Genomic DNA, 26,755 nt, shown 5'->3' with positions numbered 1-26,755 from the left:
TTATTAAATGAGGTGAACACTGAAATTGAAAATATCAAATCATTTGGTAATTCTATACTGAAAGAAACATATTTAAAGAATTTTGATGTGGAAATTAATTCCTTAGAATAGTATCACAATAATCTATTACAATACATGAGTAATCTAATTCTTAAAATAGAAGAAGATCAGAAAGTACTAGAGATTATAATTCTAATGAAGAAGTAAATATATTAAAGCTTTAATTATCTTTTGAATTGAAGTACAGAAACTTCATCTACAAAATTACCTAAATTGGCTATAAATAAATTTATTTTGTGATTTAAGCAATTGGCAGAAATTATGGAGTCAGTATGAAGCTGCAATCCATAATGATGACTCATTATTGAAAATAAATCTATATGATCAGTGTGAAACTCAAATTAGATGCTTTAAGTCAATGAATGTGATATCAGAAACTTACGGTAGCTTACTTTGTCCAATATTATTAATTCCTTCAGAGATTTCATTAGAATATAGTCACAACAGAAATAATGATCAAATGTGAAATGTTAACGAATAAATAATTAAAACTTTATACAAAAAAATGTTTCAGTCCTTTTCATCTTATCATAAGCAGACTAATAAATAATTAGGCAAAATAAAATAAAGTTTTACTCAAAAGCCAGAATCAGTTTAAAATTGAATTAGTTTAATTAATAATAAAAAATAAAAGCATACCTTTGTCAGGTACTGCATCAGATTTTGTTACAACACTAAAAGCAACAGCATTGCTTCTACCCAAATCATTAGTAGCAAACACAACAGCAATAAATGAAGTACCCTGAGGCAACTCATTTATCTGAAACTCGGGTAAACTTTTCTCTTTAGATGTAGCCACCAAGCCTTTAGAGCTATACAACTCTATATGGAATTCTTGTGAAAGTCCTCCATCATATCCAGGATTGCAACTTACAAATGCTGAACTAAGGGTCTCATTACTTACGATACAGTTTTCTACAGGACTAGGAACAGCTAAAGAAGGAAATAACAATAAAAAAGTATTATACCTTTACTACTACTATGCAATAAACAGTATTTTCTACTAAAAATGAACCACAAACATAAAGTTTTTTTTTTTTAAGATTAATTAAATTATAGTTATTCTATAGATGAAATAATGCAATAATTTTGAAATTTATAAATTAAAACATAATTTATTCATAATCAGTACAAAAATTAGGAATCTGTAAGGGCATTATTACGATAATAATACATGGTGCTGACTCACGTTATTTGTACTATGACAAAGCATACACAAACTAACTGCGTGAGGGAAGGAATGCCATTGTGGAGGTTTTTTTAAAGGAAACTGGCAGAAATTCCAATTACACATGGGAAAAAGCATGAAAACTCCTATACATCCAACTTGTTCACCAGGATTTGGACTCAGGTTGAATTACCAGTGTTTAGCAATCTTATTAATTAGCCACTGGTAGGCCAATTAGTTTTATGGAGTATCAACAGATGTAAGGTATCAATTAATAATATTTTAATACATGTTTAAACAGCAACAAATACGATGAAGATGACTAAATATTAATAATTCAATTATTGTAAGTAAAACCAAATCATCTTGATAAAAAATTAAATTCTGTCATTTCCTGTACAGTTGCAGTACTTATTTTATTTAAATGTGATAACACTGTATATTTGTAATTTACCGAATTAACTTGACCATAGTTATGTGTGACACGTTAATATTACATTATATATAACAATCAGTGTTATTCAAGGTCCCACTTAACCCTTTGGTTGCAAGATTAAGCAATTCTTTCTTTCCAAATACGCGCAATATCAATCAGTCATAATAAATTTGTAATGCGAGCTCATTTGTTTGTGCCCACTATGGGTGTAACTGGAGCTGAGTTTGTTCATGACCATCAAAGGGTTTAACCATACTTAATTCTTGGATGTGTAGAAGGAGGGCACTCATAAAGATGTATGGCAGCAAAATTTGTTACCGAAACATAACCTGAATAACTGTATATCTAAAACCAGTACAAGTTCAGTGTGCTTTTCATTTATAATCTAAGATGAATTCAGCTCAAAAAGTTTCATATAAAGGAATATTACATACACAAAATTAATTGTTAATTTTATAAAAACTACAAAATTTATATTATCACTTACATGCTGGAGATATTTTGAAACAGCAAGCTTCTTTTTGTAACCCAGCACCATTCTCTGCAAGGCACATTAAATGACCATAATCACTTTCTCGTTTTGGAACATACTGCAAAATGCTTACGGTGCCATTGACTATAAAATTCTTCAGTGGAATTTGTCGAAGTGTGTTGTTTAAATACCACTGAAACTTCACATATTCAGGAAATGCTTCCACTTCACATACAATATCCACAGAATCACGAAGAGCAACTCCGTATGAAACTCGTTGATTAGCAGTGCAATAAGGAACATCTATAAATAAAGCGATTATGATAAAAATAAAATCTGTGCTCTTAAATGAAGAAACAGAAAAAAAATATATAAATTGGATTATTGTGAAATATTATAATATGTATCCTTTTGTTAAAGAATACATTATTTTATTACCATAATTGATATTTTGTTGCTACTACAAAGCACAGTGAAAAAATTAATTTTTAGATTTGAGGCAGATCCCAAAGAACGGGAAAGTATCTGCTGGCAATACTGGCATTTTCCTTTTTTTCTTTAATTTGACAAAATGATACCAAATATTGCCCAAAGTTCTTCTATTCGGGAAGGTCCAAATTTTGTTCTGTAAACTTGAAAAAATACATTAGATGGAAAAATTTATGTTTATAAATATACACTAATTTTAAAGAAGATTTAAAAAGAAATTCACAGTTCTTGATTACAAGATGTTAGTAAAATAAGTAAATAAATTAAAATATAATTTATTATTTTACATAAATATTACAATAATATTGTATTAAAAGAGTAATACCTAATATATGTAACTATGATATAGTATTCAAAGAATTAAAATGAAACTTAAAGGAACAGCTCCAAAAACCAAAACTCTGCAGGAGCCATATTTGCGGCTAGAGCAACAGTCAGAATCAGATCCAGAGACAGAGCAATGAAAATCACAACTCCAAAGGACTTGAGAATCTGAGGAATTAGTTCCTATAATCTATGTACTTTAATCCCTTGAGGAATAGCTTGCAGAGAACGAAGCACAGTCATGAGACCGAGCCCCCTCCCAAAATAGAATGTTGCCACTGGCCTACACGTTTTCAATAGTTAAGCTTAATTTTACACACACATACAAAACAAAACAAAAAAAGGGGGGAAATATATAAAATCAGCATTTTAATATAATGAACTCAATTTTTGAAGTTACGTCTTTAACATACTAATTCTTAATATGTATAAATATAAAAAATATCAAATGAACAGAAATAAATTAAACATGTGAAATACTAAAATTATAAACATAACATGAAAACACATTACAAATACCGAATTTAATCCTCTCAGCGTTACGGCCGGAAAGTTCCGCATAGAAGGCTGCCTTTTATATTCATTATACATGAATATTTCTGATAGATTTTAATATATCTGATTTCGGTTTGGATGTATATTGGAAGAAAAGGAATCAAGGTAAAAACTGAGAGAGTCATTTTTTAATTAAAATATATAAAATACCACTTATTCATGACATTTTTAGGAACTTTGAAATTTCAGGTCTAAACCTGTAACGCTCGGAGGGTTAAAAGAAAATTAAGCAATAATTAATTATAGATAATTTAATTCCAATTTAAAAATTCTGCTGTCTGTGTGGAATAATTCAAAACGAGGATCAACACACAGGACAATGAAGGCTTTTTTCACTGAGGGAGTAAGACACATCACGCATCGGGAAAATTTTCCCTTCTGTAATAATGCTGTGATGTTAATTTTTAACTATCCAAGAAAGCCTATGTTAAGTTTTAAAATAAACATAAAAAAGACAATTGGTCTGAGGTTTTCCATCACAGAAGTTCAGCAATGTTACACCTAGATGCATTTTCTCACATTCTCCAGATAAAAAAAGCAAATAGTATAAATGAAAACATTAATGAATGGATGCACTTCCCCACATTTTAATAACAAAAAGAAAAGAAAAGAACAACAACAAAAAAAAATCCTAATGAAATACACAAAAACACAGGTGTCCCTTTAATTAAACGAGCTGTGATTCCCAGTTTACTAACACCAATTAATCTATCAAAACCAGAAGCAAAGAACAGAAACTGATGCCCATACATGGAGGTCAAAAGCCATATGACTTAACCGGTACAAAAACCATTACCATTTAATGCAATCTTCTGTCATTTAAAAATTCAAATAAATCATTCCGTTTTCAAATTATGCACATGTGACGCTGGGCTAAAGAGACTGATCAGAGCTCTTCGTGTAGAAGCGATGCTGGGCTGGTAACATTGGATTCATTGCATCGTGGCTATGTGACATTGGTCATGAATGGGTTAAACAGATCCTTGTACTGCCAGATGGGGGTGGGGAACTCCATCCATTTGTGAACGGGGGTAGTTTAGCTGAGATGTATCGTTTATTTAATGTTCTCTTTTTTAAAATACTAGATAGAACACAAGCAAACGAAAAGGACACATATATACATACACACATAAAAAATAGGTCAGAGACACTTCTGTAAATAATAAGGGAAACATTGCTAGCGCCAGAGCGCTAATCATTTTTTGCAGACTTTGTAAGCCGGATCCAATTCGTAGATTAAGGAACAACGCAATCTGCAACATTAACTGAATTAGATAATTTTAGCTTACCTCCGTTACACATTACACGCGCATGCGCACAAACATATTCGCAGCTGTAAAGGTCTTATGCGCACTCGTAAACGCCTGTGTGCATGCGTGAACGCAACGCATGCGCAGAAAGTTTGTAGCTTTGAGGTCCGGATTATGGGTGTCCGAATTAACGACTTTTGACTGTACTTACAAATACATTAACCTTAGACAAGGATGAACTTCAAATCTATGTTGAAGCATTTAAGAAGGGATTTTCCAAAAGATGCAAAGCCTTTAAAGCTTGTATGCCTACATTTTTCTTCTTAATCAAACCAGACTTGATAGATCCATTTAGAATCCCATTCGATTTGTTAATTTTTGAGAGGATGGAAGCTGATAATTTTGAAATAGAACTTATTGAACTAACATCTTCAGAATTATGGAAAGCAAAATTTATGGAATTATGAAAAAATCTCGAAGATAACTCTAACGATAAATTGACAGCTATTTTAAATTGTTGGATGTCAATGCTGTAGAGATTTTATTGTTTGAAGAAAATTGCATGTGCTCTGCTTTTGGTTTTACATATCAATGTGAACAAATCTTTTCTCATGTGAAAAATATTTTGAGTCCACAAAGAAGTTGTTTAACAAACGAATATTCAGAATCATGTGTCAAAGTCACAAATTATAACCCTGTATTAAGTAGGGACAATAGTAGCAATATTAAGTAGGGACAAGGTACAGGTACAAGATTTGCATTAAAATTAAAAATTTTTATTTAACTATACTGATGGAATACTTATATTTTACTTCATTTATTTTTTATTTTAATAAAAATGTTTAAATGATACATAATACATAATATATGTACAGTTTAAATTTTTTATTTATGTGAAAGGAATAGTTATGTTGTTCATTTTAATGTTAACAAATATCTTTTAATAATGCATAATTAATATATAATAAGACTCTAAATCTGTATTCTTGTCTTCTATTCCCTAACTCTGCAAGCATTGCTGCAGGAATTGAACTGTTTCAAAGATTTCCTACTGTGCGACATCCTGAGTCATAATGGTAGATTGGTTTTGCACATCACAACTACAAGGTTGCCAACCCCTGGTATAATGTTTTGCTTACACTTTTGTTTTGGTTTTCTAGTATTTATTTTCCCTATATTTGTAGATGGATTTTGCAGTATGCCAGTGCTAGACTCTACAGAAAGGCAAAATGCAGAGGGTGTTTATATATTTTTAGAATGACTTCAATAAAGAATTAAAAAAAAGCATTTGTTTTGGAATAAAAATTTCTAGTAACAGCTTATTATTTGAAATGGGAAATCGTCTACTCTTAAATTTATCCTTCTTTGAAAATGTTGCACATAAATAAGCTGTGGACTGAAGAACGTGTTTTTGTGCACTCTGAAGAGAAATATTCCTATTTAATAATTCAAAAACATTATGAAATACATATTAAAATATCTATGTGCAAAATAAGCAACAGTATTTATTAGAAAGGTAAAAACCATCAATTATTATTTCTATGAATACCCCAAAAAGATACATACTATTTCTAATGTTTCTAAGCTCTTAAACTCAAGTAAAAAATTAAATATGCAAACACAGAAATTAATAACAAAGTCTTTAAAATACATCTGTAGCAACAATAATTTAAAAAATAAACCAAGATTCACAACTTAACCTTTTCACGTGGGCAACAGAGATTATTTTTTTTATTGAAGCCATTTAGTCAGCTATTCAATCAGCAAGGATTAGAAAAACAAATCAACAAGGTCAGCCATTTCCTATGCTGTATTAAGCAGCAAATTTTAAAAATCAGTAGCAAACTAAAATCTAAATGACAGCATCCCCCCTCAAAAAAATGTCTATTTATTATTGAAAATGATGAGGAAAAACGCATATTAACTTGGTTTTGTCAGTGCAAAGAATGTTTCAGTAAAGAGTTTGTGATTGTCACAGGATTCTCTTACAAGAGAAATACAAAATATGAAGAGTGGGGGAGGGGAGTTAAAATCAACTCGACATAGTGTCAAGAGAAAATTTTTATATATATTTATTAGATATTTACAGAAGAAATTCCATTTCTTTATCCCAGTGACTTACAAAGAATGAAACTTTATCAAGACAAAGCAAAAAAGTCATACTTTGAAAAGTACCACTACATAGAAAAATGAAGACTGATAAAAATACTGCATATATATGCTTTCAACATATTCCTGCGAAGGCCTTCGAGTTTCGTTTCACCTATGAACTATTGTGTCTTTGGTCTCAAAAAAAAGAGTCTGTATGGTTTACTAATTTGCTTAACCAGTGATATCATATATTAATTTAGAAGTCAAACAACAGAAATCAGCACTATATTTGCAAATTTTCACAGGATTAGTTTCAACCGAACCATCATCCTCAGCTGCCAAAGTGAAAATGAACGAGATAAGATATGTTGTTGTCCTATCCATATTACATGGAACAATGGTTGCCAGAGACTACTCCGAAGAGAGATTGGACTTCTATTTTCCACCCCCAATTTCGAGGGAGGGATCCGGGTGGATTTGAGGGATCTCCCACTCTTTTTCCCTTCCACCAATCCACATGAGAGGACTTTCCGCTCACTGCATATTTAGAGTGCCACACCGACACTATACATTTAAAAACATTCATGCCTTCTCCGGGATTCGAACCTAGGCTTTTCAGTACCATAATAGGCTTCCTTAACTGCTAAACTGTCTGAGCGACAAGAGATAAGATATAGTTGATTGATATAGATAAGATATACATTTTTGTTGTTTGAATTCTAAATTAATATTTGTTCAGCGTGTTAATTTACCATCAGTGATTTCATGCTTTGTAACTTTACTGTCAGTTCTCTCCTTCCATTTCCCTGCCAGAATGCAAATTAGTTCACATATATTAAAGTGGAGATTTGAAATTGTGAAGTCAAAACATGTTTGGCCTAGGGAAAATAACATTGCTCAATGTGCTATTCTAAAAGAAGAGTTCCTGTCCTGGGCTGTGCATTATAACTGCAGATAATATTTCATGCAAGTGAAGCTTAAAGAGCTAACTTTGGATTAATTTACTCTGCATTGCCTTTGGCTATTAACTACAGTCAAAAGTCGTTAATCCGGACTCGTCGGGACTTCGGCGATTCCGGATTATCGATCATCAGTTTAAATCTGGTAAAATGGCATGCAGAAATTAAAAAATTAAAAATATGAAACCATAATTTACGAAATAAAGAACAATTATGATCTAAAGTGTATCAAAATTTACGAAAAAAAAAAGCTTAATATTTATTTGTTTACTTTATTAAACATTTCTTTCAATGTAAGTTGTTTAAGTTGCTTCGTTTTTTATGTGATAATACATTCTCTTTGATTCTATAAACAGACATAATTTCTTGTTCAGTTACAAAGTTTCGCTGTTCAAGTCCTATAATTGCTTTGTCGAGAATACCAACTAATTTGTCAATCGAAATTTTTTCGTTTTCAATAACCTCTGTCACTTTCTTCGCTATCGGAGGCATTCATCGAGATGAAATACTTCATTTAGTAAGCAATTATAAGCCAAATAAAATAAAAACATCTGTCCTGAAGATAAGGATAGTGCTGACAGATCAACTTCCAATTCATTGCGCACTGCAGTGTTAAAGATAAACAGAGTTTAGATAAACAAAGGATATGCCTTTATCCATTTTTTGCAGCAATTTCACTTTTTGTTTAATGGACTCCGAAACATACTTTCGCTTTGTAGATCCTTTACATATTAGTAAATATAAATCGGAAATTCTATTTGACATAATCGAAAGTTCAAGCTTACTTTTATAAAACTGCTCTAACAGTCTGCAAAAAATAATAAGCCAGATCCAATTCGAAGATTAAGGAACAATGCAATCTGCAACATTAACTGAAATAGATAATTAGATAATTTTAGCTTAGCTTATACTGTCCGTTATACATTAAACGCACATTCATAAACGTATTTTGCGCACGCAAATTCGTAGCCGTAAAGGTCTTACGCGCATGCGTCAAAGCGATGCATGCGCAGAAAGTTTGTAGCTTTGAGGTCCGGATTATAGATAATTCCGGATTATGGATGTCCAAATTAACGACTTTTGACTGTATTTAGATTTTGAATTACATAGAATTCTATTTTGAGTTCTCACCATAAATGCTGGCTGAGTTGCAAGCACCAGGTGTGCCTTCTGTTCCTCTTATTTAGTTTTGAAATAAAGTATTTTTTACACCCTTCTAAAGTCTCTGTAGTACTTTGAAGACATAGCAATAACTTTCTTACAGTCACACTGAGATTTAGTCACAAGTTAAAAGCTAATACCTTATAAGCTTTTATTAAGTACAAACCCACTACAATTGATAGTCTTCGGAAGGTAGTGAAAGGGGAACTGAAATCAGTCCCCCTGGTAATTCTACAAAAACCTTTCTATCATGGATATCACAATGAACACTTAATAGTCCAGAAAAAAGGCCATCTAATTGAATATTTTAAAAACTGTTTATGTTTGTCAAAAAAATCATTTGCATATGTGCCTAACAAAAATTGCCAATAAATTTGCTAACATGTTGAATTTCTGAGAACAGAAATTTTATTTTTTTACAACCAAAACTATGCATAGAATACAGACATTCCTAGATTACTGGAATTCTGTTGTTTTGGCAAAGCATTTTGCTTTTGTCATAGATAAGTATGTACTGATTCATAAAATATGTTTAGAATATCTATTATCTACTTTTTTTATAATTCAGAGTAACTTTCTAAATAATGGAAACAAAAACAGATCATAATTAAAACGTATCACCGTCATATCAGTAACAACACTTACATTGAACATTAATCACAACACTATCACTTATGCCTTCTCCTTCAGAATTGGCAGCAATGCAAGAATAATTTCCAGACTGTTTTCTATTTATTTGATGTAAAAGGAGTGACCTATTCTGTACTTTGATACCGGTGTTAACATCAGTATAAATGGGGTCATCACCAAATCGCCATCCAACTTCTGTTGCAGGAGGATTAGCATCTATGTTACAGTCAAAATAAACAATATCCCCTTCCATAATGTATGCATGAGGTGCTCCAACTGTTACTGATAATGACGGAACATCTATGAGTATAAAAAAAGCAAGATGCATTAGACAGATAATATAACAGCATTCATTTCAATAATAATGTTGTTTCCAACACAGATAAATAACTAAAATTGCACAAAATATCATTCTTTTATTACATTTGTATTGAATGAAAGCAGCTCTTCATTTTCCTATACAAATAAAACTAATACATTAAATTTCAATAAACAGAATAAATTTTTAAAATACTCTTATTGTATATGCACCAAAAAGTATAATAAAACTAATTATAGATGGTTATTTCATTAAAACAGAAAATAAGACAAATTTAGTTCAGACATCATCGCTTTAACTGGCAAAGTGTAAAAGAGTACAAATTAAAAATGAGTTTACAAAACTCCTAGCACTGATACAGCTTAATGGTTAAAAATGATAACTGCAGTTCTGCATTATTTAATTCCTATTGTACAATTATTTACCAAGACAGAGTACTCAGATTGAATTATTTAAGGCATGGCAAAGCACATCAGGACCATCTGCCATTTGCTCAATTTTCATTTAAAGTCCACTTGAGGAGAGAACCAACATTTTTTGTGCATTTTATCCTTCCAATCTCTAGCAAGGACTTTTGAATCAACTCATTTCAAGTATGTAATTCTGCAACAAAACTATCAGGGTTCATAGCCACATTTTAGTTAAAAAAATAAGCACCTATAAGCACTTTTCAAGGATATTTTAAGAAAAAAAATAAGCACCTGTCTAATTACATTATACACAACTGTATAACCTTAAAAATTAGACTTGTAATTTAAAATATGAGAAATGCAGTATTTATTAAGAGAGAATAAGCATTACCTCAAACATGGAAAATAATTACTTTTTTTTTTTTTTAAATTTTAAATAACAGTTCAATTTACAGAACTAGTTTACAATGAGAGGAAAAAAAAAACTATGCAGTACTAAACTATATTACAAGATTTAATGATGAAATTTCAGTTCAAAATAGAGAAAATAAATAATAATAAGGCACATTTATTGTATTCGCTTGGAACCTAATAATAAATACAATTTATTTTTCCACTCATATTGATATTTAAATAATTTAAATCTAAATTCTGAACATTTTCTAAATTTTCATTGTATATCAGTTTTTTCTTAACAGATATTGCAAGCAAAGTAATTTTAAGTAAAAATTAGGAACATTTCTGAAATCAGAAGACAGAAATTTGCTTCAGGCAGTCATCCTTTCGCAGTAAAAGCTTAACTAACCCGCATAGTTGGAAATTGGCAAATATTCGGACAGTCGAGCGTAACTTGAAAAAGAGGAGTGAAGGGCGGTAGACTGTAGCTGCTCTTCAGATTTTTCTGCTAAATAAATGCTTTTGACATTTCGATATGTGCATCATATAAAAATAAACCAATGGAACTGAAAAATATTCTGCTTAGCAAATACAGTAAAACTCTTTTAAGTGTTCATAAACAAATCTCGGACAGAACATCAAAATTAATTATCTCTGCAAAATATCGCAAATGTTATTGCACAATACATGTGCCGCAATTCTTCCCTACGTGATATTACGCAATAGGAATCAACAGCTGATGGTATTGGGAGAATAAAGAACCAAATAACTGGGGTGTTTTTCATTTTAATTTTCAACAGACGGCGTTAAATTTCTGGAATAGAATCATTCTTCGCTTGGGTTGGTAGACCGCAGAACTTTTAGTCCTATTCAATCCAGATTGGGAAAAAAAAAAAAAAAAAAAAAGGTCTGGTTCTTGTTTTGCAGTAAACTGTAACAGTTTCAATATTCGAGATTATGTGGAGAAAGGTGAGAACCTCCCAATCTTCGTACTGTAGAATGTATTGGCCAAAAAAATGAAATTATTTTGACTACTCGATTACTTTCCCTTTATTTAAGCCATTTCGAATATTATTCCTTAGAAAGCTGTGTTAAAACACAACCCTTTTTGGAAGTTTACTATACTTCAGCAGTTACTGCAACTATGTTATTATAAACATTCATACATATGCTCATAATATAAGCATAATGATCATAATAAACACGAATATGAGCTGACCAAGTGGAATGAGAATGCAAATTATTAAGATATCGATGGAAATTCAAGCGTGTGTAGTATTTGGGTGGGAGGAAAAGAATGCCGAATGTACCGGAATTTTCTATTGCTTTCGCAATTCTTTGACCAATAGAACGACGGGCACCTGTCTGTACTCTCCGTGCACACTAAAGGTTATGTTAATGCAGAGAAAGGGGAGAAAAGCTATTTCTGGGAGTATGATTCACCATCTGACATTCCATATTATGAAGAAAAGTTAATTATTTTGGAAAAATAGCACGTTCATTAAAAAAAAAGCAATAAAAGCAAAAAATAAGCACTAAAAACAAAAAAATAAGGGCTTTAAAGAAAAAGTAAGCACCTATGAGGGCCTTTATATTTTATTTTCAAATATAAGGACTTAATAAGCACTGATAAGGATCACTACGAACCCTGACTATAGTCACAAACACTCATGCTTTATTCAGATTTGAACCCAAGCTCAATCGTGTGGTAACCAGCTTTTATTAACCAGCATACTGACTACATTTGTCATATTAATAGCAAAGCCCCCCTCCCCTCAAATGGCGGGCACAAGTCATCATAGATGTTGGCCACTACTAAGGCCAGAAATAGTGGTCACTTTATTATGAAGGAACCTAATAGGTAGACCACTTTTTGCCTCCTATGAAGGGACAGATTGTTACAACCATGCTTATCCAGGATTTGAATGCAGTATTAGTATTGCATTCGGTTCCCCTATATAGTACACTGTCTGAGCGGCTTAATAGAAAAGTTAATTAGTATAAACCAAACTTTAAAGTGTAGTTTAGTAAAGCATTATGATTTTAATATAAGGATACTATATTTCCAAATTATATAAAAACTTTTTTTTATTTACTTTTTCTAAATAAAATATGCATGTTAATAAATTTGAAAACTTCCTACAGATATTTTCTTCTTTCTTATTATATATCAATTACATGTACCTGAAATGATTCTAATTAATCTTATTAGAAATGAAAATAAATCTTTTGACCTCCCTTCCCAAAACTTTTTTCTTTCTCAAGAAAAGTTTAAGACAGATAAATAATGCTCAAATTATTTTTTATGCATTTTCCTTAAACATAAAATATTTTGTATGCTTTTTAATAAAGAATTATATATATAATAATAATAAAGAAGAATATATAATTTTCTGAATTGCATAACAAAGATTTCATAAACAAAGACTTTATACACATACCACTTACATTGTTATGATTTAGTTTTTGTTTATTTCTTATATATATATAATTTACTTTGTTATGTTTTTTTTTGTTTGTTTCACCTTAATTAAATCAGATGAAAATTTCTTCCCAATCGATATGTATAGATAATAGCAGCAAATTAATCAATAACATTTTCTCATAAAATCCAAATACTACATACAAAAGAGTACTACAGAAAATTATAAATAAAGTCATACAATGTATATTTAGGACACGATGATCTTCTAATATATTCCCATCCATGACCGGATTTGTTGCTCTGCATGACAAAACACGATTGTGATCATCAGCAGTAGGCACATACATAAGTTTGCTGATTGTAGTGGTATCATAAATTGTCTCTGAAACATTTAAAAGCTGTCTGCTCCCAATCCACCAAGTTATGATAGCAGGAGGCCTTGAACCACTTGATTGGCACTTCATTACGGTCCACCTACCAGCAGACAGTGGACGTTGGAGTGTTGTTATATGGACATTTAGTGGCTTTACTGGAAAAAGAAATATATTTATATATTTTCAAAACACAAATGAATAAAATAACAGAATTTTTAAATACATAAATTTGCAAATTATTTACCTAAGCTATACACTGAAAATCAAGTTTATTGAAAAATGTTACCTTAAAAAAGGAAAGGGGTCTACTGAAATAGCTGAAAGTAACAGCGTTAAAATAAATTAGTGTCACTTCTGCATAATGAAACCCGGCAATGTCACAAAATTTTTTAAAAAAAAGTATCAAATGATATATATTGGCAAGAGAGGATTCTATTTATGTTCAGATGCAGAAGTAAAAAAAAAAAAAAAAAAAAGAATTTGTTCTTGCTTTGAACTTGCGCTTCATTCTTTTTAGCATGTTACCTCCTTGTATTGAATATACTCCTGATACTTTGCCTAATAGGTAAGCCTGAAGATATTTAAAACTTATAAATGAGTATATTGTAAGTTCTATATTTGAACGCTTTCATTTCTATTCTATTTGCCTTCTATTTTAGTTAAGCAAATTCTCTAACTTGTTAAACAAAAATTTCATAGTTATTCTACTTATGATTCTTTATTAAAATTGTGCTAAAAAGATTATAGCATACTCAAATGCCTAAACTGTGTTAAATGCATGACATATCATGGCAGTTAAATTTTTGCTGTTTCATTTACTGTTAATTCATTTATACTACATTCATACAATGCTCATTTACTGCAGGTCTGTTGCTAGCAACTTTTCATCTTGCACAGCTATCACTTTTATCATCGGTAAATGTATGTCTAGAAGCAATTATTTTACTTACATAATGCTTCAAACCTATAGTGAATTAAATAGTTGATGAGATACAGTACAATAAAGTGGAATGATGATAATACATTTTGCATTTTCTTATGTAGGCAGTATTGTCAAGAAAATTTTGAATGAGACAGGTGGATTGGAATTTGGAATGCATTATTACGAACGCTATAAGAAAGTAAAAAGAAAATGCATAGCCATGCATAACTAACTTAAAGGAAAATAGTGTACATAATAATGCAAAGTACATCAGTCCTCTCACATTCTATGATTTTTATAAAAGCCACACTAAAATGGCACTTTTGTATTTGTGAAATCACTTTGGTGCAATTCAGAGATATTTTACAAAAGAAAAGGAATGATGACTTACAAAAAAATTATTTATTACATGCATTAGAGAGTTTTATGTTTTAATTATTATTTATGCCACATTTTTTTGGGGGGGGAGGGGGATGCATATGTGTGTGCAGATTTTACAGCAGTTTCTTATAAATGAGTAATTGTTCTTTTCAGCAATTGTTCTTTTCAGAGATTTTGCTTTAAAATACCGTATGCCGGCAGAAAGTTTTTTGATGGAAAATCTCGTAAGTTCATATTTTTAAATCGAGTTTAACACACACACACACACACACACACACACACACAAAAAAAAAAAAAAAAAAAAAAAAAAAAAAAAAAAATTAAAAAAATAATTATAGTTTGTTCATAAAAATTGTTGAAGCTTGGAATACAAAACTGTTGCATGCGTACGGGTTCATAATAGATTGAATGCACAAGTCTGATGAAAAGTTAATAAAATTTATTCTTATCCCAAGAAATAAAACAAAATGCTGAAATTTTTCCTCACAGATATTAATACAACATCACAGTATCACACAGTAGTTATATTTTAAACTACTAAAACATTAAATAGAACACAATTCAAAGTGCAGAGAAAGCTAATCTGATCTCACCAAGAATACACTACAATGAACAAAAATGGACACGCTCCTATATTTTTACTTTTTTAGCATAGCTTTCTCTTAAAACTCATCAAGCGCTACATTGCACGGGGAAATAAAACAATTTTAATTATAATTCTACTAAAAATAGCTAATTAAATACAAATTCCATAAAACTTCCCAAGGACTGCACATTCCTGGCAGTACAATCCCTAGGCAGGAACCCAAACTTACAATCAAGGCATAAATGCAATAATAAACACTACACTAACAATATAAACATGAACAATAATTACAATAATTAACTTTAAACAAATCAAATGCTATCGAATACTAAATACAAATAAAATCAAATACACATTTAGAAACGAAGAGGACTACGGTCTTGTACTATATACATTATGTCCTATGCTATAGTACAGAGCTAGCCTGTCGTAACAAACAACTTTAGATTTTGATGACTTATGGATCCGAACCACGACGTCGTTCAGCCTGTTTAGGGCTGCGTACTGACAATTCCAAGGTGACTGTAGTTTCCGACAGAGTCCTTTCCGTCGAGTTGGATTCCACAACCACACTTTGTTTCTTATGTCCAGTAGATCTGGTGTCGTATTGGGTCTTCATCTTCTCTGTTGCCAAGTTGACTCACTCTCGTGCAAAGTTGTGCATCACTTCAAACCGGGGCTGGTGATTTTGAATGTCTTCCTCAGGAGATGAAGGTGCATTTGGAGGGTGACCAAACAAAAAATCACAAGGCAGACAAAGGTCTCGACTGAAGAGCATCTGGGATAGAGAATAACCAGTGGTCTTGTGTTTCTCTTTGACCCTAGTCTCTGGTTTTCTGGAAGAGTATGAAAAGTATCCGCAGCGTCTGCTCTCAGAGAAGTGGCGAGGTGATGGGACTTAGCTTGGGAATCCCATCCATTCACTTCCACCACTACAGAAAATTGTGTTTTATTCATTTGTCAAGAGGTCTTACCATCATATGTAGATAGTTTCAGAGAGGGACGAGCAGGCATCAGTAAAAATTTAAAACCATCTGTATCACTCCCTGCCGTCACTATAAAAATTTCTTCAAAGTATCAACTTCTTGTGCAACTGCTGAAACCCTGTCATCAATTTGTTGCTCAATTTGTTGTTGGATGGCAGAAACTCTTCCTTCTATTTGTTCTTTCATAGAAGAAACTTTTTCTTCAATGTGTCCAACTCTGTTTTCAACCGTGTCAATTCTGTCTTCCATAGCTTCAAATTTGTTTTCTGTTATGCAGCTGATTTCTCTTTTCATTTCCTGCTTGGCGCACTTTCATTTCCTCTTTAATAGCTTTCATTTCATTTTAACTGATTCTTGACTATAAAAATTTCTTCAAAGTATCTCTGAAACCCTGTCATCAATTTGTTGCTCAATTTGTTGTTGGACGGCAGAAACTCTTCCTTCTATTTGTTCTTTCATAGAAGAAACTCTTTCTTCAATGTCTCCAACTCTGTTTTCAACCGTGTAAATTCTGCCTTCCATAGCTTCAAATTTGTTTTCTATTATGCAGCCGATTTCTCTTTTCATTTCCTGCTTGGCGCACTTTCATTTCCTCTTTAATAGCTTTCATCTCATTTTAACTGATTCTTGACTAGCTTCCATCTTTGCTTTAACTGATTCTTGGCCAGCTTTAATCTCTTCTTTAAAAGATGCGTGGCTAGCTTCCATTTCTTGTAATGCAGCAAAAGCAGTGACGAGCTTTCTCTGGTTGCTTGTTCTTCCATTCCTCTAGTTATTGGCATTCAAACCCCACTCCTGACACCAAAAAGTGTTGCGTGTGTATGGGTTTATAATAGATTGAATGCATAAGTCTGATGAAAAGTTAATAAAATTTATTCTTATTCCACGAAATAAAACAAAATGCAGAAATGTTTGCTCACAGATATTCATACAATATCACACAGTAGTTATATTTTAAACTAGTAAAATGTTAAATAGAACACAATTCAAAGTGCAGAAAAAGCTAATCCGATCTCACCGCGAATTCGCTACAATCAACAAGAACTAAGTAAACAACTGAAGTGAGATGTTTTTCTCTGGCATTTTAAAGTTTTTTAATCATGCACGTGAACATTCAGATAATTTTTATTTTCTTGAGGTTTCTGTAAAGCAAAAGAGTAAAATTACAGTTACAGCTAACACACAATTGCATTTATTCAATTTAAATATAAATTATGAGATATCTATTTATTAAATGTTGTATTTTTGCTCCTGTATTTTTACTTTTTCGGCGTAGCTTTCTCTTAAAACTCGTCACGTGCTGCATTGCACGGGGAAATAAAACAATTTTAATTACAATTCTACTAAAAATAGCTAACTAAGTACAAATTCTGTAGTTTCCTGGTTTCTATACTTACATTTAGAAAAGTTTTAATGCCCGTTATGAAAAATTAAAAATACAAGAGATTTGACTCATGTACAACAAAAACTGACCACGATATTATATTCAAAATTTTCAGTTTTTTATGTCATTTTCAACTTGCATTGATCAGTTAATTTAGAATATTTGAGAAAACAAGTTTTAATGAAAAGAAGCACAAAAAAAAAAAAAAAAAGTGTATAATTTAATTGGCCATACAAGGAAGTCACGCTTTCCACATCAGATTTTTTTCTGCGATAAAATTACTACCCTATAGATAACTAAAGTTGGATGTTCATGTATTAAAACAAAACTAAAAATTTTTTAACAAGACACATCAAAGTATGATTAATTAATAAAACCCCTAATAAAAACTTACACATTAAAATTAACGAATATACAAACATTACATAAAAGAGAATTTAATAACATGTAAAAATAATAATCAAACATAGTGATATAAAAAGACTTATAAAAAGTGAGTAGTTTACCAGTTGTTGAAAATTTGTACAAACAATGAATGTAACACACATCTTATTATAGAAAATTATGCATTATTCCTCTTATTGGTTGCGACAATTCCCCCCTTCTTTTTTCCAAATTCAAAATCATAGTGCAAATATATCAGACTGTATGAACAAACTTTCCATATAAAATAATATAATAGGAGTTATACTTGAAACAGTTCATTATATAAGAAAAACTGATATTTTTTTGGGAAAATTGGCAAAGTTTTCTGTCTAAGGACAGAAATGCATTAAAAATCCTGATTTGATGTGATAACTTTCTTTACTGATTTAGGAAGTTTGTTGAAATACATAAAAAATAAATGCCAATTCGTTCTGCCCTTTGAAGTTGTTAAAGAGTATTTTAGCACTCTTTATGGTTGTAGCAGATCTTTCAGTTATGTATTAATGCAACAACCTTGGCACAATTTGGGATTTTTTTATAGATGAAAAGTTAAGTTACTTATTGGGTGCAAGTTAGTTGTTTTCATGACTTTTTTCAAAGAGATTCCTAAAATATTGATAATTACTGTTAAGTTGGCAAACACTATCAATATATTTTAGCAACTTAAAATAAAAATTTTAATTTTTAAATAATGATTATATGATATATTAAAAAATAAGACACATTCATCTCCAAATATTTTTTACACCATTCTTTTTCTTGGGTACACAGTGATATGTTTTCATTAAAAAAAATCAGAATTGCAAAGACTTGGCGCTTAACTTTGGCAGCACCGACTTTCTACGAAACGCATCTCCTCAATGTTCGCTTTAAGGACTTTGCTTCAAAATTCTGTGTTCTTGAAGAAATTTTACTGCAGTGTCTTCCACTGCTTGCAAATTCCACAAGCACATATTTTAAAACTAAGGCATAAAATATTATGATTTGTTGATAAAAGCTTTTGGAATAACAAAAAGAAAGTATGCAAAAATGACAACGTTTTTTGAATTAAGGATTGTTATGTAATGGTTGACAAAGTTTGGTACATTCTGAAAATTTGGCAACATCTGCTAAGATGGTTGTGATAACACATAAGTACCAATCTTTCCCATTTTAAGATAATACGATCACTAAGCAATTTTCTGCAGAAAGATATATATGCCAGTTTAATCTTAGGTATTAGTCATAGTTTATTAGTTTATTTAAGTGAATCTACACATCTTGGAATAAAGGCAAAAACACAAATGAAAGAAATCTTAGTTAACAGTCTTGCCTATTTGCCACTTTTAAATTATAAACTGCATTTTAAATTTAATGAACTCTTATTATTTTTTACACCAATAATCTTATTTTCAAAGTAAGTACTGTTAATAAAGTTCTTAAAATGTTCATTCTATTTCAGTTCTTTCTTTATTGAAATAACTAACCCAAGAAACACATTATTTATATGTAGAAAAGTTTACCATTATGTTATGCTGTACCAAAAACATCTGCAGCTGCTTCACCATTGAAAAAACAGTAGATGATTTCTGCAATTACCTTGAAATTTGAACAGTAGTAATTAGTGCAGATATCTGTGTCCCAATCTAGTAACAATAACAATGGTTTTTGATGGTAAAGCAGTATCTGGGGATCTTTCCTTGAATGGTTGAATTCTGTACGGTGCCTTAAGAAATATCCTCCCCCCTTTTCACATTTAATACACACACACACACACACACAAAAAAAAAAAAAAAAAAAAAAAAAAAAAAAAAAAAGAACCCCAGAGCTTTAATTTCTTATGCAATTTTGTGCAAAACATCAGCTAATCATGTTAAATGAAACACAGAATTTTTTAAAAAGAAGTGCTTTTGGTATCTTTATCATACAAATTGTTACATTGGATAACAATAAAAGTGTCATGTTTTATTCCATCAGATCAAAGCAATGAAAACGAACTGGTGAACAAATGGATAATGCCAGTGCTATTCATTTTTTCCAGTTTTTCTGCTGTTAATAAGAAAATTTTAAACACTTAGCTAGCAGGTTCTATTGCCCCAACAATGATATTAGCAACAAAGCTTCCTTTGTATCCACCATTTTTCTCAATGCTTATCCAATACATCCAAATATTTTTCATTTTGATTTTCCTCTCTTACTCAATTTAAAACTTCAGTATAGCAATCATCAAGATAATTTTTATGCAAGGTAGATTCCAAAGGAATTGTTTCTTTCATATATTTATGGAAAAAAAATGTCTTAGACTACCAATACTGTTCTCTAACATATTCATGTTAAACATAAATTTTACTATGAATATTCTATTGTAACCAGATTTTCTGTCAGAAACTAAATTCCAAACAAACTTAATAATGTAAATAGATTCATCTATTTTAATCACTAGAGATGATTACTAGATGTAAATATTAAATGATTTACTAGATGTAAATATTAAATACATAACTATTATAAGAAAATACACAGCATAAAATTAAAACCACTTACAGTTCAAATCTAAACTAATTGATGTTTTCGATGGTTCAGTTGCATTCGGAAGAGAAGCTTGGCACGTGAGAGTTGACATCAAATCTCTCCTGTCCAAATATGCCAAAGTCAGTTCATTTCGAACAACTCCTCTAGGCATAGTAACAAAGCTATCATCAAGCAGGAATGAATCTCGCCACCAAGTGACAATAGAGGGAATACCTTAAAGAATAAGTATGATATTGCATTTTCATAAAATTTTGCAGTTAAGTACAATGAACCAATCAAATGAAATGTGAATAAATTACTTAGCAAGAAAATACAAAATAATTAGTACATAACATTAAAAAAAAAAAAAAAAAAAAAAAAAAAAAAAAAAAAAAAATTACAGCATAAAAACTTAGTTTTAGTATTAACAGTTTAGCTGGACAACTTTTGCTTCACTATGAAAACAGCATTAAGTACTTTTAAGTTTATATAAAATATTATAAATTTCATACAAAGTAGGATATTTTCTGATTATCCTCACCTTTACCAAAAAGCTGTGAATTCACTGAGAGAGCATTCACAAACTTATAGGTGACTAATTTTTTACCATGCTAGTGCAGAAAAAACGAGCCATTTTCAAAATGGCAGCACACCGAGTATTCCATAAAAAGAGCAATAAATCAATAAAATTTTTTAAAAAGCAAAAAACATTGGTAATAAAACTCATATTGTTTTTTCAAGAAATCCTTCTGTGATGTTTTCGTACTGTTATTCTTCCCATATACACAGCAATCTGTCTCCATATAAAAACTTGGCTACATGCACAATTTTGGCTCAGCACAATGGCCAACAATAAATAAAACAAATAGCTGTTGTAAAGAAGATAAGGCTACCTTCAAAACAATTTGTGATCTGAATTCTAACACTTTGCTTACAATTTTTCTGATTGCATTTTCATAAAATTTGCAGTTAAAATTTTGCAGTTAAGTACAACTTCATAGAATTCTTTCTATGTTGTGCATTTTTTATGTTGTGCAAAATGCCATATTTTTGCAGAAGCGAAATGCTTTCTTTTCATCAGCTGGCAAACTCCACAGTACCATTACAAATTTGTTACAAGGGGAAAAAAAAAAAAAAAAAAAGCTGTATCTAAATTAAATGGTCATGTGGGGGCAGCCTTTTGTGTGTTCTCAGATGAGAAACTAAGCTTATAAAGGGAATATAGACTTTCTGACAATGCCTCTGTCTATCAGGCAGAGTTAGTGGTCCTGCAAGAGGCCTCATATTGGCTTATTTCTAATTCTACAATAGATGCTGTACATATCTATAGTGATTGTTTCAATTATGGATGTTTGTCCAAATAACGATCTAATTAAACAGATAAAAGACATGTTCATTTTTTTAGCGCATTCAGAGATATTAAACTCTTTTGGACGAAGAGTCATATTGGTACCATTGGTAACAAGTTAGCAGATAGATTGGCAAAGGCTGACACTAAAAATCAAATTATTGATTTTGAAGTAAAGCCTTCCTCTGACAGTTTGAAATCCTTGTTGAAAAGAAAAAGTTTGACTCTATGGCAAGCAAAGTGTAACGACCCAGATTCTAAAGGAAGATTCACATATAATTTAATCTCAACTGTAAGTGAGAGAAGATGCCTAAGTGACAAGTATCTAAACCAAGCTTTAACTAATCATGGACACTTTCCCTTTTTATTATACATACAAACATTCTCTATTCGTATATAAATATATACACTCACTTCCAAAAGTTAAGCACGGAGAGGAAAATGCTAATTTCCGGAAGCCAATCAGAATTGAAGAGGATGCAATTCCCTGCAGAGGCAGATGGAAGTATGCAAATATGTTAGGTAAGAGCCATCGTGCTTTCATGTCAAGAAATATGCAAAAAAAGGCAGTCTTATAAGAAGCCAGCTTTATGAAGAGTTACAGAAGTTAATTGTAAGTGCTGATAGAAGGTGTTTAAAACTTTTGTACAATTTGTTTTCAAAACATACATTTTTCTATGACTTCCAGAAGACGAATGGAAGATTCTAAGTGCTGGCGTGCTGTGGGGCGCATTGAAGCACGACAGTTGATCACAGATGTTGCTCTTTTCTTCGGCGTTCATCATTATGTAATTTCAAGAATATTGAAACAATTACAAACCACACAGACAGTTGTCCGAAGGTTCGTAGCCACACAGACAGTTGTCCGAAGGTTCGTAGCCAGTCACCCAAGGGTTACAACACATGTGGAAGATCGATATATTGCTATTGTAGCCAAGCGGAATCGCAGAGCGACCTCCACATGTGTGACATCTATGGTTACTTCCTCATAGAGCTGACATCGTCGATGACTACCTGGAGAGTGAAGGGATTGCGTGTATGGTGTGGCCAACATATTCGCCCGACCTTAATCCCATTGAAAATCTTTGGGATGCTCTCAGCCGTGCTGTATTTTCACGTTTCTCACCTCCAGCCTTTCTTATTGAGCTGGAAACTGCTTTACAAGAAGAATGGCAATTGTTTAATTCTGCAGTGGTTGACCACCTAATTGAAAGCATGATCACAAGGTGTAAACTTTGTATACAGATGCGGGGGGCTGGGGGATCCTATACCCTATTAATGTCCTTTTTTTTCATTTTATGCTGTTTATTTTCCCTTTATACATAATTCTGTTTAGGTCTGCAGTATGTCATTATCTGATAACTTACAAAAATTTAATATTGTTTTATTTCTGTATATAATTACTGATTTTGCTTTATGCATAAATATATATGCTACTTTCCTGCTGAATTTTGTGTCAATCAAAGCAGTATTTGTTGATGTTTTTCGCATTTTACATCTTCGTGCTTAACTTTTGGAAGTGAGTGTATTTACTTAGTTAAAAAAATTAATAATTAAAAAATTGCTGTTTTAATTTTAGAAGTGCAAATCCCCAAATATTTAAACAAGCAAATGCTACCCCACACATCTGAATTGCCACATAACACTTTTTGATGGCATCCTTAATGAAGTATGTGGATATGGATACAAAGTTTTCTATCTAGCATTCTATGTGTTGACATAGATGATCGCTGTTTGGCATATGACAGAAGATAAAATGGAAATGTCTACTGCAGAAAAGTTTGTGTTTTAAAATTTGGCAAAGTATAATATATTAGTATGGTTAACAGAAATTTCAACCGAGTTCTAAAAACTATATTCCAAGCAGGAAATCTTAACTACAATTGATATAAGAAAATTCAAAGTATGAGTTCAAAAAGTAAAGCTCTGGATGACCTTGAGAATGAACTCGGGAGAACAAGCTGAACAAGTTTACACTGCAGTTTTCAACAAAATCCAAGGAAATGACCAGCGGCCGAGCGGTAAAGTCGCTGAACACTTGTAGTTCGGTCGGAGGTTCGAATCCCATGAACGGGCTGGCTGCATGGGCGTTTTCATGGTTTCCCCCATGTGTAATGGGTATACGACCCAGTTTCCCTTAGAAAGCTGTTCACGAAGGCATCCCTCCCCTTAGGGAGATAGCCCCCGAGGCTTTGCCATAATCAGACACACACACCAAGGAAATAAACAATGTACAGCTTTGCAGTACCTTTGAAAACTGTCACTGGATTGTCAACCCATAAAAGAGACAACTGCAGTTGGAAGCATGCCGAGAAAATATGTGCACTATAAGGGAAAAAGAAATAGATTACTGTAATTTCCCTTTCATTTTAAACATACAACCATTGATAGGACTATTCTGTTTGCCAAATGAACTAATTTTTGTCTCTCCCTGAAGCAATCACGACTTCTGCTACGTTAAAGTAATAAGTAGGGAGAAAATATTGTCAAGAAACAAAAATTGGGCACTCTTAAAACTACAAACTTTTGGTTTTCAGTGCAGATATCTCACTGTTTAATTATTTCATCTTCCATCAGCTTTTACTAAGTCCCTGAAAAGGCAATGTGTCAAGCTAAACAATAATATAAATAAGACTGTACTATATTTCTATGCAAGAGACATATACAGGCTAAAGCAAAGCCAACATCTGTGAATCCAAGAAGGCATATTAGATATCACTGTGCCTTGCTAACTGCTACGATTCTGCCCTGAATGGAAATGTGTTCAGCCAGAATGCTGTGGGAGAACATCCAGGAAGAGGAATGAGGATCTTCTTTCCCCACCACCAATCTCTCAAGATCTCAGCTTACCATGTATTTTAAGTGTCCCTTTGCTACACAAGCATTACTATGCTAACAAACATTTATGCCTTCTTCGGTATTCAAACCCAAGCCCTTTAGTACTGCAGTCAGCATCACTAACCTTTATCCCTTCTGAGCAGCCTATGCAACAGACAACAGATTTTATCAGAAAACATCCTCCTCCATCATGATTCCAACAGATGCCTTAAAAATGCTGACAATTTCTCCAAAACACAGTGCAGTTATTTGAACATACAGCTTCAAAAGAAAACTTTTTTTTATCGCACTTTACATTTTTTCAAATATTCTTTAATTAATTACATTCCATAAACTGTTAATCTTTATACAGAAATTGAACAGAAAATATGATAGATTTTCACATCTCTTTTCAATACTGATTGTGTATAAAAATAACAAAATTTCATCAATATCACATGAGTGCAATCACTGGACTAACTCAAGACTTGTCCTTTAACATCTCTAGTAGTCATATTTCCTAATAAAATTTTACCTCACATTTAAAAATATTAAAATTAAAATTACTTTTACATGATAACGTACTTTTTTCAGGCGTAATCAGCTAACCATACACACTGAACTAGAAAAACAAATTTTCATATGCTGCCAAACAGCATTTTCCCTATTTTACACTCATGTCCATAAATTAAGGATAATTTGGAGTCACACGGAAATCGAACTCTAAAATAAATATATCACTTGTAAAATCACTACACACATCTTCAAGAATCATATGCAAAATTCAGGAAGTAACCAGATGACATCGATGGTATGTCACAATGACGAGGGTGTAAGAGAGTGATATATAAAGAATACAGGCAAAGAAGTAAAATTGTTCGCAGACGCTTTATAAGCATTTCAGTGCAATAACCGAATAGTTATGACACAAAGGACGCATTTGGATGACTTTTTACGTGGTAGAATTATTGGCCATCTGGAATGTGGGCATACCCAACTGGAAGTATCAGACCAACTTGAAATTGCCCAGAGTGTCATCTCCAGGCTTTGGCAACGATTCCAAGATGATGGTAATGTGAGTAGAGGTTACAGCACAGGTCACCCCAGAGTTACGATGCCAAATGAGGACCGGTATTTGGCAGTTACTGCCAAAAGAAACAGGCGGAGCACATTCTCAGACCTGTCTCGTCAGCTCTCTTCAGCCACTGGTATGACAATTTCAAGGCAAACCCTGTACAGACGCTTAGGGCAGATTGGTCTATATGCTTGTAGACCTGTCAGATGCGTTCTACTTACTGCAACTCACTGTCGCCTGCAGTTAGCCTGGAGTAGAGAGCATGCATTGTGGACACCGCAACAGTGGGCTTGTGTGATGTTTTCCGACGAGTCCAGGTTTAGCTTGCAGTCTGATTCTCGCCGGACTTTCACATGGAGAGCTCCAGGTACCCGTTACCACCAAGAAAAGATCATTGAACAACACAGTTACGGTGGTGTAGGAGTGCTCGTTTGGGGTGGAATTATTCTGGGTTCCAGAACTGACCTCCATGTTCAAATTGGAACCATGACAAGCCAAATCTATCGGGATGTCATTCTGGAACAACATGTACGTTTGTTTCGGGGCGCCATGGGTGCACAATTTGTGTTTATGGATGACAATGCCCGTCCTCACTGTGCAAACATCGTAAGCAAATGCCTTCAATCGGAGGATATCACCCGTATGGACTGGCCAGCATTCTCACCGGACTTGAATCCAGTAGAGCACGTTTGGGACATGCTTGGCCGACGAGTTGCAGCCCGTCAACCTCCTCCTACATGTCTACCGGAACTTCGGAGAGCATTGCTTTTTGAGTGGTGTAATATCCCCCAAGATCAGATCGATAATTTGATACTCAGCAT

The 26,755-nt window shown here is 32.2% G+C and overlaps 1 protein-coding gene across 5 annotated transcripts in view; it reads right to left on the bottom strand.

The window, feature by feature from the left end:
* The window catches only part of LOC118183243 (B-cell receptor CD22-like), a 62,132-nt gene that overhangs the window by 13,457 nt on the left and 21,920 nt on the right, over nt 1–26,755 (bottom strand). For all 5 annotated transcript variants that reach the window (XR_004757207.2, XR_004757206.2, XR_004757208.2 and 2 more), the window contains 5 exons: nt 20,728–20,928; nt 13,384–13,674; nt 9,611–9,895; nt 2,152–2,439; nt 700–993 (listed from right to left, as the gene is read on the bottom strand). Coding sequence is in view for 2 of the 5 variants with exons in the window: in XM_035352709.2 (XP_035208600.2) it covers nt 700–993; nt 2,152–2,439; nt 9,611–9,895; nt 13,384–13,674; nt 20,728–20,928 (1,359 nt within the window). In the remaining 3 variants the exon portion in view is untranslated. The remainder of the gene's footprint in view (nt 1–699; nt 994–2,151; nt 2,440–9,610; nt 9,896–13,383; nt 13,675–20,727; nt 20,929–26,755) is intronic.

The sequence above is a fragment of the Stegodyphus dumicola genome, chromosome 8 (assembly GCF_044657685.1).
Source record: "Stegodyphus dumicola isolate Sdum_Otavi_A_Nest chromosome 8, ASM4465768v1".
In the NCBI taxonomy this organism is placed as follows: domain Eukaryota; kingdom Metazoa; phylum Arthropoda; class Arachnida; order Araneae; family Eresidae; genus Stegodyphus; species Stegodyphus dumicola.
This window is presented reverse-complemented; position numbering and strand designations above follow the sequence as displayed.